This window comes from Squalius cephalus (genome assembly GCF_949319135.1).
Source record: "Squalius cephalus genome assembly, chromosome: 2".
Lineage (NCBI taxonomy): Eukaryota > Metazoa > Chordata > Actinopteri > Cypriniformes > Leuciscidae > Squalius > Squalius cephalus.
Genome location: NC_137123.1, coordinates 16,124,456 through 16,143,431, shown reverse-complemented (window position 1 = coordinate 16,143,431; position 18,976 = coordinate 16,124,456). Strand labels below are relative to the sequence as shown.

General features: G+C 36.1%; 2 protein-coding genes across 2 annotated transcripts in view; both read left to right on the top strand.

The window, feature by feature from the left end:
• Positions 1 to 18,976, top strand: part of LOC307145675 (LITAF domain-containing protein-like) — a 64,740-nt gene that overhangs the window by 31,631 nt on the left and 14,133 nt on the right. The gene's annotated exons all lie outside the window — the stretch shown is intronic.
• Positions 7,633 to 17,272, top strand: LOC307145660 (uncharacterized protein). Its single transcript, XM_079849037.1, has 8 exons — positions 7,633 to 7,731; positions 11,411 to 11,520; positions 11,609 to 11,698; positions 12,252 to 12,341; positions 14,377 to 14,442; positions 14,566 to 14,640; positions 15,167 to 15,311; positions 16,679 to 17,272. The coding sequence occupies exons 2-8, from the start codon at positions 11,421 to 11,423 to the stop codon at positions 16,782 to 16,784; spliced, it is 672 nt and encodes a 223-aa protein (XP_079705163.1). The 5' UTR covers positions 7,633 to 7,731; positions 11,411 to 11,420; the 3' UTR covers positions 16,785 to 17,272.

The following is an 18,976-nucleotide window of genomic DNA, read 5'->3' as shown; positions in this document are numbered from 1 at the left end:
TGCCTTTTTGTATGTTCCTCTACGCTGCATTCTCTTAAATACATTGTGAGTCAAGGAAAATAAACAATTCTTTGACTGTGACAGAATTAAACTACTCTTACATGAGGATGTCACTATCACTGACACAGTATAGATCTCGTGTAAATATTATGGAAAGTTTGTTTGTTTTTGTGACAAAATGCAGCCTTTGTCAATCGATTCAGTTTCCTGATAAGGTAGGCTCACTTCTGTATATCTGTTTATTTATTTATTTTATTTGTCTCATTAATCTAGAATTTGTTCCCTGGCAAAACGTTTTGGCAAAGGGCAAAGTGAAGTTTCATAGCTTTATTTAGTTGTACGTTGTAGCCTAGAGAGCTGACTTATGTTTGACTGAATCGTTTGCTTTATTATTGTATAGCTTCTTATACCTTTTAGGCTACTTATACTTTTATAATGGCTATTATTGATCATTAAAACTGACATTTAACAAAAAAAGGTTATGTCATTTTATTTTATATATTTAAAACATAAAATATTTTATTATACATTTTGCCTACATTCTCTTCACTGTATGTATAAATAAAATGACACAACCCTGTCTCTTTTTGCTAAATGTTAGTTTTAATGATCAATATTATCATGTTTTTTATTTATCATATTTTTTAAATGAAAACAAAAAGAGTCAGGGTTGTGCTTTATATTTCGTGTTGTTATAAATATGCAGTGAATCAATTGCTTTGCCTGAACCACATTTGTGTGGCCATTATGTTTAAGATTTTTTTTAAATGAAAATGAAAAGAGGCAGAGTGGTGGTTTATAACATATTTTGTTTTATTTGTAGCCTTACATATACATAAAGAGATAACCGGAGTAGCCAGAGCGAGCTGAGTGACGCTATCAAGAACGCCGCTGTTCCATTTCAGAATTATCGGACTTGCGTCCTCCCGTCCTCGGGAGTTCGTTCTCCTGAGTCGAACTTGTCAGGTCCGAACTACCAAGGACTCAAGTCCGAACTTTGCGTACTTGGTATTGAGAAACGGCTTATGATTTACTGTATTAATCTTGCAATTCAATGTAATAAGCAAAATATACATTTTACTTCTTGCTGCCATTTGTCATTTGCCAAATTACAAGATTTTATTATTATTTTATCTGATAATATAGCATGCTATTTCAGATCAAATCTATATAATACGATATAGGGCTGTGCAATTAATCGAAATCGTAATAAAATCACGATGTGAGCATGCATGATTTCTAAATCACAGAAAGCAGGATTTTTCTTCCGGATGAAAAATCTGAATGCAGCTTGGCTCAATCATAGAGTTAGAACAAAGCAATTTTACCGTTGCTTGAGACATGGAAGAAAGCACAGAAACAGGGAATGTGAATTCAGGGCTGGATAAGGACCAAAAAAACATATTCTGTGGTTTGGGAATATTTTGTTGACAGGAGAGATGATGTATCACAGAAAAACAGAGTAGGGGTTAATCATTCAGAACACCTTTTGCAATTTTAAAAAACACGAGACTCAGGTCTAGAGATATGTTTTATTTTGTTTTGTTTTTTAGTTTAACTTCTTTTACCTTGCTCAATGCTTAAAAATGATGAACAGTACTTCCTGTAATGTTAATCGAGTGTTTGTTGAATGTTATGTGGTCTTTAATAATGTTCTCAAAATGTTAGCTTGAAAAAATGTTTTTTATACATTGTTTGTAGAAGGTTTTTTAAATGTCCTTATAATGTTGGGAGAAAATGTTCGTAGAACAACATTCTTGGAACATCCTTTAAACATTAGAAGGACAAATACAGCTAATAGGTCCTAACTCAACCTGCTCGTAATCACATCATTTTCTATAGGGCACAGCTGATTGGTTCCTGCTGTATCAGTAGCCAATGAGCTCGCATGCTCAACCTTCAAATACATGGGTAGCATTTGCCTTAGCGGTGCAGAGTGCTTTCAGAAACCCTCCACCTTCCCCAGCTCCACCTGTACAGATTTCTATTTCATGACGTGCTGCAACTTCCTTCACTGATTCCTTTCAGGAGCTCCTGTCGAGTGCAATGTGTTCCCAGATGTTCGTCTTGATATTGTCCTTGAAACATTTTTTTTGCTCACCAGATGCTCGACTACCTTCCTTCAGCTGGGAGTACAGGATCTGTTTGGGGAGACATGTATTGGACAAGCGGATAGTATGGCCTATCTATCGAAGTTGGTGCTGTATTATTGCAGTGGTGATGCTGGTCATGTTGGCTTCCTCCAAGATGCTGATGTTTTCTGCCCTCCCATCTGTTCCTCAGAATCTTTCGTGGGGATCTTTGATGGTATTGTTCCATGGCTTTCAGGTGCCTGCTGTAGGTGGTCCATGAGCAGGCTGGGGAGGACAATGGCTCTGCTGGCTGTTAGGTCTCAGACTTCGAAGACTTTTTTCCTGAGTCTGGCATAGGTTCCACTGGCACAACTCAGACGATGGTTTAACCTCAAAGTCTATGTCAGCTTTTGAGGTGAGAAAGCTGCCGAGGTAGGGGAAGTGGTCCATGTTTTCAAGAGGTGTTGTCCACTTTTATGGTTGGCTGGGTAGCTGGCTGTTTTTTGTGGAGATTGATATAGAACTTGGGTCTTCTTGATGTTTAATTTTAGTGACACAACCTCTTGTTTCATAGCTGAGACACACATTGACATCATAAAAACCTTAACAATGGTGACAATCAAAAAATATTCAAATATAAATCAGGTCAGTTTCTAATGATGTCTTGGCAATGTCATGTAGGATGTCCTGGAGATCTTCTGCTGAGTGACGTTATCGTCCTCGTACTGAAGCTCTGTGATGGTGGTGTAGTTGACCTCGTAATGTTGGGAGAAAACATTCTTTGAACAACATTCTTCAAAAGTCCTTTAAATATTAAGGGTCACTAACTTTTCTCTGGCTGCAGTATTAGTGTGTTCAGAAAACACATTTACTCTGTCGGAAGAATCCAGAATAACATCAGATGTTGACTTTTAATTAATGTTGACATCATTAGAAAGCGGTCTGATTCACTGATCATATCTGAAGTCTAATCACTGCTCAGAAGTATGTTTTGTTATTCATTTTTTTATATGTTCTGACGTAGAACCAGGAAACGCTGTACAGTGTTTACGACATGATCAGCGTAGCAGACTGACATGGAAGAGACGAAGAAGGGATCAGAAACCTCTCGGATTTCATCAAAAATATCTTAATTTGTGTTCCGAAGATGGGCGAAGGTCTAACAGGTTTGGAACGACATGAGAGTGAGTGAGTAATTAATGACAGAAATGTCATTTTTGGCTTTTGATCTGCTTCTTTATCAATCTCTTTTTTTAATCAATGCAGAACCATTTTCTGAAAACACCTGTAATTCCAAGAGAAATACACTAACATTAAGTCAAGGATCAAAAGAGCACAAACTAAAACAAATGCTGATCACTTGATGATGACTTCAAATGAAATGTTTTCCACCAAACATCAACATCTAAACCTCTGTTAAGCTCAATATGAACTTCTTTAGATGTGTGATAGAAACAAAGTCAATCTGGTTTGTAATTGAAGCTGGTAATGCTGTTTGTGGAATTGTTTAATCAGATCTTGAGAGATTTAACGTCTTCTTTTTCCTTCAGTTGATTGTGGCTGAAGTCAGTTGTAGTTCCTGTTCTTGTTGTTTCTATTTCCTTCAGTGATTCAGCTTGTTAACATCAGGTGTTCAAATGAGTGACAGAATGTTTCAGGAACATCATAATAACCTTTAAATTACGTTCTATCATGAACCTTTATTTAACCGGGAGAGAAGACTCACTGAGCTTAAAATCTCTTTTACAGGAGTGTCCTGGCCAAGATAGGCAGCCAAGTTTGCATATACAGTTATACATCAAAGTTACGACATACAAAAATACATAAAAACATAAAACAATCAACTGGTTGAAAACATTTACACACCATTTTAATATTAACATTACCCACTACAGTCAACAATTTATCTCACATTGATCTCACCATTTGGTAACCTCACAGCTTACTCAATGTGTGCTCAAACTTCGGCCACAATATGAGCTCATCCCAGCTAGAAATGTCTAAACATTTGTTTGACGTCAGACTCCAACGTCATTAAACAACTCCAAAAACAGCATTATCAGCTTCACTTATTACAAACCAGATTGACTTTTTTTCTGTCATATGTGTAGAAAAGTTCTAATTGAGTTTAACAGAGGTTTAGATGTTTTACTGAAAATAATACTTTGGCTTGATCACCATTATGGTTATCGGTGTTTGCTTTAGTTGGGCAGTTTTACTCTTGATGTTTTAATGTTAGTTTTTCTCAGTCTGCTGTAACTGTTTGTTATGACAAAGACAGCAAGAGAAATTGTGATAAGATGATGTCAGCAATTTAATGATAAAGATATAATCATCATGTAGTGCTCTGATCAGCTGATCTCATCTAGACCATCATGGCCCGGTTTCACAGACAGGGCTTAGACTAAGCCAGGATTAGACCATAGATCAATTAGGACATTTAAGTAATTTTTATAAACATGCTTAGAAAAAAACATTACCGATGTGCATCTTAAAACTAAAAAGGCACTGATATATTTTTAAGATCAGTCAGTGCAAGTTTATTTCAGTGGAAACAGCTCAGACTTACATTTTAGTCTAGGACTAGTCTTAAGCCCTGTCTGTGAAACCAGGGGCGAATGTGTTACTATTTCAGATATTTGATTAAATATTTCTACAGCATGAGATTCAATGGTGTTTTAATAAGAAATAATCAAACATTTTGAACTACTCCTTTGCTTCGACACACTCAAACCTCAAGAATTAGCACGACACAAATGGTGACATGCTTCATGCCACAATGCATTCTGGGAGCCACTGATGAGTTTTGTATTATGCACCCAGAATACATTGTGCACCGAAGCATGTCACCGTTATTGAGATTCACACTTATTCGCACTTATTTTTTTCATATTGAAGCCTCCAGATATTCTGGTTAAAATACTGCTGGATCTCATGATGTAGAATCCCAGGATTGTTATTAAATCATGTAAAATTCATATCAGAGTTTTGATCATGGATTAAATCAGACTGCTACAAGATGATAATATCTTTATTATTAATAAGCAGCCAACATACTTGATCACATTTTCTCTTGCTGTTCACACCATAACACTGGTGGCTGTTAAGTGAACTGCAGCCAGCAACTTACTTGAAGCGATATACTGTCCAAGCTGCTGAGAAAGACGTTTCGATGAATATGTAAATATGTGCTGCGCGCTCCTCTCAGTAACTGAGAACTGACACGTTCGTAACATTGTTTTAATATTATTATAATATATATGAACTGATTTCATGCGAGTCAAAAAAGTAATTTAATCTGGCTATATCAACCCACATTACAATCGACGTAATTGACAAAGTAATTTTTGTTAGTTAGATCAAGTAGTAATAGACCCTTGAATGAAGAGTTGCAGGTTACCATTTGTTGTTTTTTTCAGTGTAGCCTTCGTTTTAGTGTGCCTCCTTAGGATTTTACTGTGGCCCTCTGCCGACCCCATTTCCTGTCATCCATGACATTTCAACTATGCTCAGTAAAGACTATTATTATCATTCATGCATATGTGTTCCCTTTATGCTGCATTCTCTTAATAACTAACCTCTGAAGTCATGTATCCATACCCCCATCATTTGACTGACAGAACTAGCTAAACTACTCTGACTTCTTATGTTATATAAAGAATAATAGTTTCTTTTTACAGTTGTACAGTTGGTTTTGTAAGGTTGGAAGCTTACGCTTTTATTTTGAACCAATAATCGGAAAACAAAATGATGTGTATAATTCAAATATTTATCTCCAATATAATTAATCTGACTCCATTAAAGTTGTTGTTATTCTTTAACCTCTTATTCTTTAAAGGTCTTTCTTAGAACTGATAGGAAAACGTAGGATTTAACCTGAACGTTTAGATAACGAAAGTTATAATCACTTTAGCTTTAAACATTATCAGTGATAAAAGGAAAGATTCTCAAAGCCTTTAAAGCAGGCAAAGTTATTTATTAAGTTACATGTTTAAATATACAGACAGTATATTTGTCCATCCTGTGCCTGGAGTGTCCCAGCAGTCCTCAATCAGCATATTGATGAAATCCCTGCACTAAATAGGCATTAGCGTTGTTTTTAACATTCCACTTTGTGCTGGGCAAAGAAAACCTATTCATGCATTTACAGGTTAGTTTAGCTTGAGTATGCAATAGAAACTGAAAATATAATGGGCATTTACGCGACTGTCAAACAAATGTCAAATATAAAACTAACTTAACCGCAGGGTTGCCAAATCCCAGAAAAACTTCCACCCACACCTAAGCAAACACTGATCACCATGATGGTGAATACAAACGAAACAATAAAACAGATTGAGGTTTGTAGTAAGGTTTTATTTGTTGCTGTTTCATTTGTCAGCCACTAGATTGTCCTAGTGTCTCATTTTTGTTTCCTACATCTGAACTCATGTGTCTGTTAAACAGTTTTGTGTGAAATTACACTACATTCCAGGTTAATAATTGCATGATTTTCACAGTAATTCCACAGCAGGACTTCTCATATATCTAACTCCACTCTAGGAAATTTCTTGTAAATTATACAATATCTTACTGTATTTCTACAGTGCATATGTACTATGAAGGTACCCAGCATGCAATGCGGCATGAATAGATTATGCTGGAGTTTCTTGATTCTTGTTGGTTTTATCTGTGCTGCTGAACTTATTTTTGGCTCACTTTTAGCAGTTTGTGTTGTTTGTTTATTTTGTAATGTTTAAAAAAAACACACATTTTGAAAGCATTGAGATGCTATTACATTAGAGAAACTATTTCCATTGTCAACATTGTAGTGATGTATGAAGCGCAGCTCAGACAGAAGTCACTCTCAAAATCAGGCAGACATTTCACAGAGTAACGGTTAATGTGACTGCATATTTAGTGTGCTTCCTTGCTTAAACATTAGATGGCATACTAGCTTCTAACTAGTAGCAACATTACCTGTACTCACTGCCTGGAGGAATATCTCATTGTACTTCACTTAAAAAATAAATATTAATCTCTATTTGATAGAAATGCAGTTAAAGAGTGCTTTATAGAATGAGAGGCTTTTATTAGATGGTCCTGTAGAACAGCAAAATAAAACATCAAACCCACAAAGACAAATACATTGTTGTCTTCGCATCCATTAGTGGTGTATCCAGTTTCATTGTCCAGTCTTACTGTCCAAATACAAGTGTTCATTTGTTACCAGGATACATGCAAAACAAACATTGTGCACATTACAGGTGTACTGAACCTCTTCCATAAAAAATATGGGGTTTATCTGTATAACGTACGGCACGCAGTCCTCTTTTTAGTGTGTTTATGTCAAGCATTTAAGAGAATATAAAGGTCAACAGTCTGAGATTGAGCAAAACTGGATAAGTTGACTGGTGTAAGCATGGTTGGGATGAGATGGGACACTGGAGGAGCTGTTAGTACTGGATATTGAGGTGTTTTGTGAACATGTTCCCAATGATCATTCAATCAGGAAGCAGTTTAGGTAACGTGCAGGACTTCTGATTAGGCATTAGTATCCGCTTTCAGCTCCACCCCTTATTTCTGCCATGTCAGTGGCTATTCTGAAAGTCTCTCTATCTGTCCAAGTGTCTTCATAGGGAAGGGCATCGAAATCTCCACAGCTCTCCACCGAATGCAGGTATGTGTCATATTATAAGTTTGGGTGTTTTAGATATTCTTTACTTTGGATTATGTGCTTCCACTGCAAATTTGTGATGTTTGGATACAGATACAGGTTGTTATATGAAATCCTGGGATATATAATAAAATAATAAAACCTGATGTTCAAATTCTGACCTGTGTTTTAAGTTTAATATTAAGAAGGTTGAACTTCTTAACAGATCAGGTAAATGTCAAAAGTGGCCTAAAGTGATCACCTTAGTATACTTTCTATTTGTTGCCATCTGTCCATTAGTTTGTTGTGGTGTTTAATACATGTCAGTACTTGTTTCCTTTGCGATTGTCAAAACCTTCTCACTTTCATAATGTTCAAATTTGAAATGTTAAACACAGATGCTGTGTTTAAACCATGTCGTAATTACGGTAATTATGACATGGTTTAAACACAGCATCTGTGTTTAACATTTCAAATTTGAACATTATAAAAGTGAGAAGGTTTTGACAATCGCAAAGGAAACAAGATTTACTAGTTTTGGTGGAAATTCGAAGTGGAGATCTGTACACACTCACATTGTTGATAACATCCACATGTTGTCATTATCATGTGACTTCACTGCCATTGCGTCGCTTCACTGCCATTCACAAACCCTCTCCATTTGGCCTCATGGGATAGTAAAGTGTCCACTGGATGCAACTTCAGAATCTCTCTGGAAGCGGTTAGTCAGCCGCTAGATGAGTAAAGTTTGTAAACAAACTTTGACATTAGCTTGACATTATACAAAATATTTTTTACTAAAATTGCTATTAAATCAAAGCCATATGTCTAACCAAGTCGTGTTTCAAATTTGAAGTTGATATCACAAAAAATTTTAGTTCCTATGAGATTTTGTTTAGGCGTAATCCCCAAAAAAGACACCTTCTATTGAAATTAACACCTAGATTCCATTCAAATTTTTAATGTGTTCTCCTGTAACAAATTAATACATTTCTGTCACAATATCACTTCTATTACAAAACAGTCGCCAAATATGGAAGTTTGAATCTCAGGCCTTTCCGACAATGTGTTTTGTTGAGATTAGAAAACATTTTGATAAAATATTCAAAATAAATTTTGTTATATAAAAAGTGACTCCACCCACTAGGAGGAGATTTTTTATTTATTTTTTAAATCACTGTTACCATGGTAAAGCAATGTCCGATTTCATTACGAATGATACCTAATATATGATGATTACTCAAATATGTGATAGGAAAATAATTAGCTCAATAAAAAAAGAGAGCCAAGCATCCTGCTAGCGGGACAGTGTCAGCTGCACAGATGCACGTAACTAAGTGACAGCGGTCCATTAGAGATGCACTTATGATGAAGTAGTATATCCAGCTTGCCTACTCTTCTGCTACACACTGGCAGAGTGTACGTCGGTGAACTGGAATGCAGGGTTGGGCAAGGAATTATGCATTTTTATGGCAACACAGCCTTAAGGTGATGATACACAGAGCAACTTTTTTGAGCAATGTCGCCGTCAGCGGGCAGCCAGGTGAGACACAGGGCCCATGACCAATCTGAATTATCCATATAGAAATGTATTGCCCATTTTCAATGGGAAAGTGCAACAATCGCTATGCAAGATTGCCCAGCAACATTGCTCTAAAAGTTGCCCTGATGTGTATCATCACCTTTAGATGAAATCAACCGAAGAAAAACAATGTTAAATCTCTCAAGATCTCAGCAGAGGAGGATTAAACAACTCCACAAACAACATTACCAGCTTCACTTATTACTAACCAGTTTGACTTTTGGCATGCATCTACAGAAGCTGTTGTTGAGAATTAACAGAGCTTTAAAAGTTGATGATTTGAGTTTCGTTTAAGGTCACCATTATGGAGATCAGTGCTTGCTTTAGTTGAGCTCTCGACCCTTGGCTTTGTAACACCAGTTTTCTGGCTGTGTTTATAAAACATTTTTTTTATGACACAAAAGCCAAAAGAAAATATGAGCATGTGTCGATGGTTGTGTTTTAATGATGAAAATCTTCATTTAGTGACTTGATTTACTGATCTTTTCCAGAGCCAGATGATGTATTAATTATATTATTCATTATAATAGAACTGATTCTGCTGTAAGGCCCATTGTTGTGACAATCAGATTTTAAAAACCTCTATGGTATCATGCTGACTTACACAGTAATCAAGAATCAGCATATGAATCTCAACAATGGTGACCATTAAAAAATGATTCATGCTGCAATGCATGCAGGGAGCCATGGATACGTTTTGTATTATGCTAGTACCCAGCATGCATTGCAGCATGAATCGTTTTTTTAATGGTCACCATTGTTGAGATTCATATGCTGATTCTTGATGTCTGTGTGAGTTTGTAATTCAATCAACTTTTTGTGCACAAACTTGATTTAAAATCCTTCATATTATCTGATGGTCACAACATTGCTGGCTCTTATGCTGTATAGAATCACAGTTTTGAATAAAACTAATAATATGTTGCCTGTTAATTATCAGAGATTCGACTCTGATTAGATCAGTTAGATCTAATTAGATCAGAGAATCAAATCACTGAATGATGGTTGTCATCATCATTCCTTCACCATCAACACCCGATCATACTTTTCCTTTAGTGCCATAACAAATGTGTTTTATAAACACTCAATTACAGCAGCCAAAGAAAAACATACAGTATGTGCAAAAGTCAAGGGCCAAGAGCCCAACTAAAGCAAATGCTGATCTCCCATCATGGTGACCTTAAACGAAACTCAAATCATCAACTTCTAAACCTTTGTTAATTCTAATAAGAACTTCTGTAGACGTCTGACAGAAATAAAGTCAGTCTGGTTAGTAATAAGTGAAGCTGGTAATGCTGTTTGTGGAGTTGTTTAATCCTCCTCTGCTGAGATCTTCACAGATTTAATGTCTTCTTTTATCTTCAGTTGATTTCATCTGAGGCTGTGGCTGAAGTCAGTTGTAGTTCTTGTGTTTCTCTTTCCTTCAGTGATTTTGTTTGTTAACAGCAGATGTTCATCACTAATGCTCAATCATCACTTAATTAATCACTTGATTATACAATTATTATTCGATTATCATTCTGGGATCTAGAAATGTTCTATAGCTCATTCAGTTTGAGTTCTGTTTCAGTCGTTGTGTCCACACAAGTTTCGTTAATATTTGAGTGCAGTGAACTCAATTTAATTTAGTACATATAACTGTTAGGTTTTACAGTCTATCACTTTTTCCGAACACATATTCCGCTGACTCATCTGTCACTCTAAACATGAACTCCTGAAAGATAAAATGTTGTCAAACTGGCTGATCAGGGGATCTTCTTTCAGGAAATCAGATTTCATGATAACACGGTTAGACAATGATGAACACTGGACAATTACTGTAAGTTACACTTAAAAGAGAATGCTGCCTCAATAGCACGACCAGGTGAACCCAGGAAGTATGCCAACCTGTTTGATTTCGGAAGTATTTTTGATCCATTCGCCTAAAAATGCTCATCACTGAGAACAACTGATTGATGCAACCACAAGAATCTGTACAATCCAACCACTTCATTCCTTCCTGATTTGTGACATCAAAGGCAGCAGTCAGTCTATTTGTTATTTTTATTGTTGCTTTGCCAGTGTTGTTTGTAAAACCTTTACAACACACCATTAAAGCACTTATGTTTTTCTCATTCTCAGATTGTTGATTATGGATAAAGGACAGTTCCCCCCTCCATATCCTGGACCGCAAATGGTCCAGACCAACTTTCCTAACCAGCCACAGCAGGTTTTCTATCAAACCCAACCAGGTCAGCGGACCCTCACTCTGATATTCAGTTCAGAGACTATTGGCATTGGTAGCTAACTACAGTGCTTCAATAATGATCTTTTTTGCAGGTCCAATGGCCACTGTATACAATCCACCACCCCAACAGACGTCAGTCATGTCATCCAACATATCCCAAACGGTCCAGTCCTCTGGCATGGGTGAGAGCTGATGTTTACAGTGTTTAGAGGGAAACTTGAACGTCTCTGCATGTCACAATAAGTATCAAGTCCTACAGCATTCCAAAACACTGCCGATACTTTCTAAACATTAAGGGACAAGTCATAAAAGCATGCCATATTGTTCTGTCCAACTGCGTTGTTTGCCTCAAGATATAAATATGACACGTAATTAGGGGCGAGCACATTGTATCCAATAGTGTTCTTCTTCTTCCACTCTTGAAGTTTATGGCAGCCCATAGTTTGAACATTAACCACAGCAAATTCAAAGTCTCTACCTCAATCTCTCTAGCGCCACCAACTGTGCAAATTTGCACCCTGACGTAATTTTCCGTCATTAAAATTTTTCCGGCATTTTGAATGATGAATAAAAAATTACTTTTTCGAACTCATCCTAGAAGTTTTGTCCAATTGTCACCAACACTGGCTTTTTTTCTTATGTGGTGGAAATCAGCTTCCATAGATATGCAAAACTTCCAAAACAATGAAGAATCTCCAGCTAACTACAGTGCTTCAATAATGATCTTTTTTGCAGGTCCAATGGCCACTGTATACAATCCACCACCCCAACAGACGTCAGTCATGTCATCCAACATATCCCAAACGGTCCAGTCCTCTGGCATGGGTGAGAGCTGATGTTTACAACACTGAAAAAAAATGATACTTTGGATTAAGTTAAAAAAAAATTATGTAATTTGTTACAGCAAATTTTTTTAGATTTTCTCAAATTGTATTTATGATTTAGTTAAACCCATACATTTTGATTTAATGTCAAACCAAAATTATTATTTTTTTTTACTCAAGAGTGTTAAAGTTAATGAGATAATTAAGTGATTCATTTAGTGATGATTGACTATTATTGAAGACACCTGATGTTAACAAGCAGAATCACTGAAGGAGAAAATCACAAATTGTAAGTTACCATTATGGTGATTGGTGTTTGCTTTAGTTGGGCTCTTGACCCTTATATGTTTACTTTAGATTTTGTTTGGTTGTTGTATCTGAGTTATAACTTACAGATGAACAAAGAAAAAAAAGTGATCTGATGGTGTTGGTTATATTATGACAATCATCATTTGAACTTGATCACTGAACTCATTAAGACCCTTATTTCTGACATCGATTTATGTTGTTGATTACAGAATAACTGTGATTCTGCATAAATATCCAGAATTTTAGATATAATACAAAGGATTTCTTAAAAGTTGTTTTGAAAAAAAAAAATCTTTCTTTTAGGCACACACAGACGTCAAGATTCAGTCTATGCATCTCAACAATGGTGACGAGCAGAATATTCAATTAGGAAAAGTAAATTACATAGACAATTCAGATCATAATTTATTCATACCGCAATGCATGATGGGAGCCATTAATGAGTTGTGATTGGTGGCAGCCACTGCAACATGCTTTATTATTGTCACCATTGTTGAGATTCACAGGCTGATTATTGATGTCTGTGTTTCTAAATAAATTCATTTGAAAGTCTTTTGATCAGAACAATGTTTATTAAATATTTTGGATTATATGAAAAATACTGAAAATCATATGCTGTAGAATCACAGAGCTGCTGTAATTAACAAGTTAAACCAAACTATCTCAATAAGTTTTGTTTTTCGGATCATAACATGATTATACAAAATTTAAAGTAAACATATAAGGGTCAAGAGCACAACTAAAGCAAACACTGATCACCATAATGGTAACTTACAATTTGTGATTTTTCTTCTTCAGTGATTCTGCTTGTTAACATCAGGTGTCTTCAATAATGCTCAATCATCACTAAATTAATCACTTATCTCATTAACTTTAACACTCTTGAGTAAAAAAAAAATATATTTTGGTTTGACATTAAATCAAAATTTATGGTTTTAACTAAATCATACATACAATTTGAGAAAATCTGAAAAAATTAGCTGTAACAAATTACATCAATTGTTTTAAGTTAATCCAAAGTATATATTTTTTCAGTGATAGAGGGTGTAACACTTAACGTAAACAGAAGGTATAAACTGAAAATCACAATTTTCCATTGGACCAATGTAAATATATATTTTGAATGAATTGCACTGATGTTTCACTTTTTTCAGTGAGTGTTTAAAGAGAAACTTGAACGTCTCTGCATGTCACAATAAGTATCAAGTCCTACAGCATTCCAAAACACTGCCGATACTTTCTAAACATTAAGGGACAAGTCATAAAAACATGCCATATTGTTCTGTCCAACTGCGTTGTTTGCCTCAAGATATAAATATGTACACATAATTAGGGGCCGAGCACATTGTATCCAATAGTGTTCTTCTTCTTCCACTCTTGAAGTTTATGGCAGCCCATAGTTTGAACATTAACCACAGCAAATTCAAAGTCTCTACCTCAATCCCTCTAGCGCCACCAACTGTGCAAATTTGCACACTATGACGTAATTTTCCGTCATTAAAATACTTCCGGCATTTTGAATGATGAAAAAAAAATTACTTTTTCGAACTCATCCTAGAAGTTTTGTCCAATTTTCACCAACATTGGCTTTTTTTCTTATGTGGTGGAAATCAGCTTCCATAGATATGACCCCAAAAACAATGAAGAATCTCCAAATGCAGTTTTGAACTTGGGGAAACTTGGGCCTTGGCAGTTCTGACTTATAAAACTCATGTTTTGTTTCATAGCACCACAGGCCATGTCTTCATCCACCGTAACTCAAACAGTCCATTCTTCAAGTATGCCTTCCGTTGGTGAGTGTCGATGTCTTGATTTATGAGACTCTCTGTTTGACAGGTTTTTAAAAGTTTACAGGATAATATTTCCCTTATCTCAAGTTTGAAGGAATTTCTGGTTCTGTATGTTTTCTTTTTCAGCTCCAACAGTAATTTACAACCAACAGCCCGTCATGTCTACCGTCACTCAGATGGTCCAGTCTGCACCTGCCCAGCGTGAGCTTAAGACTAAGATATATGTGCTCAAACACTAGACATTTACAGCCAGTGTTCGAATTGAGGGGGGGGCTGGGGCTTATCTCCCATAAGCATCAAGGGACCCCCCATAAGGCCCAAAAAAATTACCTCGGGGGGTCCCCTGGTTTTTCATTAAAACTAAAATAATAGAAACATAATTTATTAGGTAATATATATATATATTTAATCGAAGTATTGCGCTGCCGCTCCTATTAGAAAGTAATTCAAATTAGATTTGCGTCTGAAAAGATGCTCAAATGCGCCACACGCTGTTTTCTGAAGGAATTTACAGACTGTTGAATTTATAAACAGATACATTTTATTTATCGTGTCATTTATACGCCAAAAACATATATATATTTTTTTATTTTATTTTTCTTTGACACAATTCGAACACTGTTTACAGCATGCACATGATGCACCTGTACAGGATACTATTCTGGAGGTTTATGATCATATTATTATTAATTTTCATCAGTATTACCTTTTTCTTCTGCATATGTAGCCACAGTGGTGATTATGCCACCACATCTGTCTGAAACTCCTGGGCAGATGAAATGTCCTTTCTGCCAGCAGCAGATCGTCACACAGACGACATACATCAATGGAACGATGGCGTGGGTAATCTGTGGAACTCTTGGCATTTTAGGGTAAGGAACTGTATTCATCAAATTCTCATGTACAAAAAATCTGATTCAGACATATATTGAAACTTGTATATCATGTATTTTAATATATTTGTATTTACACATTTATAATGATGAATTTGCAAATTAGTACATTTAAAATATATTAACTTTAAATATAATATCAAATAACATACTAGAGTTACAATGTTAATCAAGTCCTTTAAATGTTCTGTATGTTAGTCAACACATCAAAATATGTGTACTTCTTTACAGCATGACAAAAGTTTATTAAAGCTGATTGATTGATTGATTGATTGATTGCCTGATTGATTGATTGATTGATTGATTGATTGATTGATTGATTGATTGATTGATTGATTGATTGATTGATTGATTGATTGATTGAACGAATGAACATTCTGGCCGTGGTGGCCTGATAACGTGAACTTTGAAATAGGTTTCAAAGTGCAAGTTTTTAAAAACGGGTTTTGAAAGCGATACCGTTATCATCTCCGTGTAAACTTCAAAACGTGCATCTGTGAAAAGGGTGACAGCATGCACATGCATATTACGTGTCTTGTCTATAGACCTGCGCCTTTGAATGCATAGTGCATAGTGCGCGCATATTTATGATTCTTTGCAGCCTTTAGCCACTGCCTAAAACGCACTGGATCCTTCACTGGAAACCGAAAGTAAATCACCCTCGCTAAGCATGTACTCTTTGAATTCAACACAAGTCGACACCATTATAACTAAAAGTTTGCTAAGAACTATTTCCTACTAAAGCAAGGTGGTATTTGACTCTGGTCAGGCGTATCCATAGCAGACTGGTGGGAGTGGCCTTGGACGCTTATATGCCCAGTGCATTATGGGTGTTGAAGTTTTCCTACCTATTTGGCAAAAGTTTCCTCTATTCAGGCAGCAAAAACGTTTTCGTCTTTCTACTGTATAGGCAGCCAAATTTTATTTAAAGCAAATTTTGCGAGCGATGAATTACCCGTTTAAAGGGTTAATTAATCCAACAAATTAAACTACTGTCATTAATTTCTCACCCTCATGTTGTTTCAAACCCGTAAGACTTTCATTCATCTTCGGAACACAAATTAAGATATTTTTAATGAAATCTGAGCCTAAATTCAATATGCTCATAATATAAAGTGATTGTGTCTCTTTTTAGGACATTTTGGACTAAATCGCTCAATCCATATGGATTAGTTTTACTTCATGAACTTCTTGAAACGTCAAAGTAGTAGTTGCATAGACTGTCAATGGAGAGACAGAAATCTCTATTTCGTTGCTGATTGAATTAATGATGACCCACTAACCACAAAGGTATACCAGGAGAAAATAAAATAACATTTTTAACACACTTATTTTTTTCTGTGCAGGATCTGGCCATGTTGTTTGATTCCTTTCTGTGTGAATGCCTGCAAGGACGTAGAGCATCACTGTCCAAGCTGTCAAAACCTCGTCTATGTGTACAGACGCATGTAGCTGGTTCTCTGAAGCAAAGAAAATCTGAACGACCAAACGAAAAACTTTACAGGCAGCATCTTTTGGACATTCCTGGACTTCCTAATTTAGAGAAAAATAATGTAATGACGTGGGTTTCTCTTTCCTTATTTATGCAAATATATATATATATATATATTGATACTGAATATGATATCTCTTTTCTTATTGATAACAATACAAGATCCTGCAGAGTTCATTATATATTGCACATCTTACTACTTGTTGCCATTTTTGTACAACCCATATGTTTACTTCAGTGTTTTGTTTAGTTTTTTCCTCAAAAATCCTTAAAAAAACAAGATTTGTTGTATCAGATTAAGATTATCTGACAATAAAGCATGGTATTTCAATGATGCTATTCACTGGCTTGGTTGAAGGTATTCTGCATGTACAGTTGTGGTCAGAATTAATCATACCCCTGGTAAATATAATCAAAAATGGCTGTAAAAAATAAATCTGCATTGTTTATCCTTTTGATCTTTCATTCAAAAAATGTGCACAAATCGAACCTTTCACTGAAGGAAAAGAATTGAAAGTGCTGGGAAATCAAATTATGAAATTAATGTTTTTCTCCAAAACACGTTGGCCACAAATATTGGCACCCTTTTATTAAATCCTTTTTGGCAACCTCCTTTTGCCAAGATAACAGGGGCCTGTACCATGAAGCCGGATTAGGTGGCTAGCCAGCTATGTTTCAGCTTAGTTTCCGCCAACCCTGGGTTTTAGGTACTATGAAAGTAGCTCGGCTTTAATCTGTGTTCGTTGCCATGGTATCTTACGCTGCACGGCTAACCTGCTCCAGGGCAGGTTATGTTCTGGATTCAAGATCTCAGACTGAAGTTTGACCAATCAGCTGAGAGCAAAGATACATATAGGTGACGTAACTTATTCCCAGTGTCTGTTGCAATGGCTTCACCTTTTCTTCCAAATCCGGTGGACATATCAGCGCAAATTGTTTGACGAGCTCGTAGAGAAAGAGTTTTTAGCCAGACAAAATCCCCTTGCCTTAACTGATAGTTACTTGTATGAAAGATACAGATTTTCCGCGGAAGGAATGTCTTATCTTTGCGAACTTCTTGAGCCGCACATAAAGAATTTAACACGTCGAATTCATGCACTTACTGTACCGCAAATATTGCGTTGCGTTTTTTTTTTTTTTTTGTGCAAGTGGTACATTCTTGCACGGTGGGTGACGCACAGAAGCTATAGGGGAAAACACGGTTTGTCAAACCATTCGTAAGGTGGTCCTCGCTCTGCAGGAGTACATGAAAAGTTTCATTAATAGTGTTCCCCGGACATTTATCGACCATGTCCATAAAAGAGGGCTTTTATAAAATTGCCAGTAAGATATATTGATAGGGTGACATCACATGAACACTTTTTTTTTTTTTAAGAAAATTTCACAAGTGTACTATACAATATAATACATGTTAAGAATTATTTTGAATCTTTTTTTTATTATTCTTCTGTTAATCTTATGATAGGATTCCCAAGTCATTGCAACATGTATGCAGTCTATTGCTCCAATCACCACTGCTCTAGGGGAACATGAGGCAGATTATGTTAATAGGAAGTCCTATCACAGCCATAATGTTCAGGTAGAGATGATGTGAATATGTGAGATGATTATTTTCTGTGAGATGAATCTTTAAATTAATAGTGACATTAACAGATATAACAATGATTTACTAAACATTTCATCTGCAGACGACTTGTGGTCATGAACATATATGATCAAAGTTTGGATGACAAATGGCCTGGCTCCAGTGCTTGTCTCACGAATTTTCTGTGAGTCTGTGTTGTGTCAGCACTTTGAGGAAAGCAAGTTAAATTTGGTACAGTACAAAACACTGTTAATTTGAACTGAGCTAGAAAAACCTACACAATAACCCCCTATCATGACCCTCAGACAGGGCCACAGCACCGCTTCAATGTTGCCGTCAGTAAAACCAGAGTGAAGATAGAGATGACCTTTGGCATCCTAAATGCACGTTTCAATGGTGTTCGGCCCTTAAGAGTCACCAGAGATCACAGATAGTGGCTGCATGTGCCATTCTGCACAATATAGCCACCAGTAGGAAGGAGCGAGAAACACCACAAAACCAGCTTCTCCCCGATGAAACTGACCCGATCACACTTGACCACCCAGCTGATGCAGATGTAGATGCGAT

Coding starts and splice junctions, on each gene's coding strand:
- LOC307145660 (XM_079849037.1), top strand. CDS start 11,421: ATGGATAAAGGACAGTTCCCCCCTCCATATCCTGGACCGCAAATGGTC. Junction 12,342..14,376: donor GGTCCAGTCCTCTGGCATGG/GTGAGAGCTGAT, acceptor TTTGTTTCATAG/CACCACAGGCCATGTCTTCA. Junction 14,641..15,166: donor CCAGTCTGCACCTGCCCAGC/GTGAGCTTAAGA, acceptor CTGCATATGTAG/CCACAGTGGTGATTATGCCA.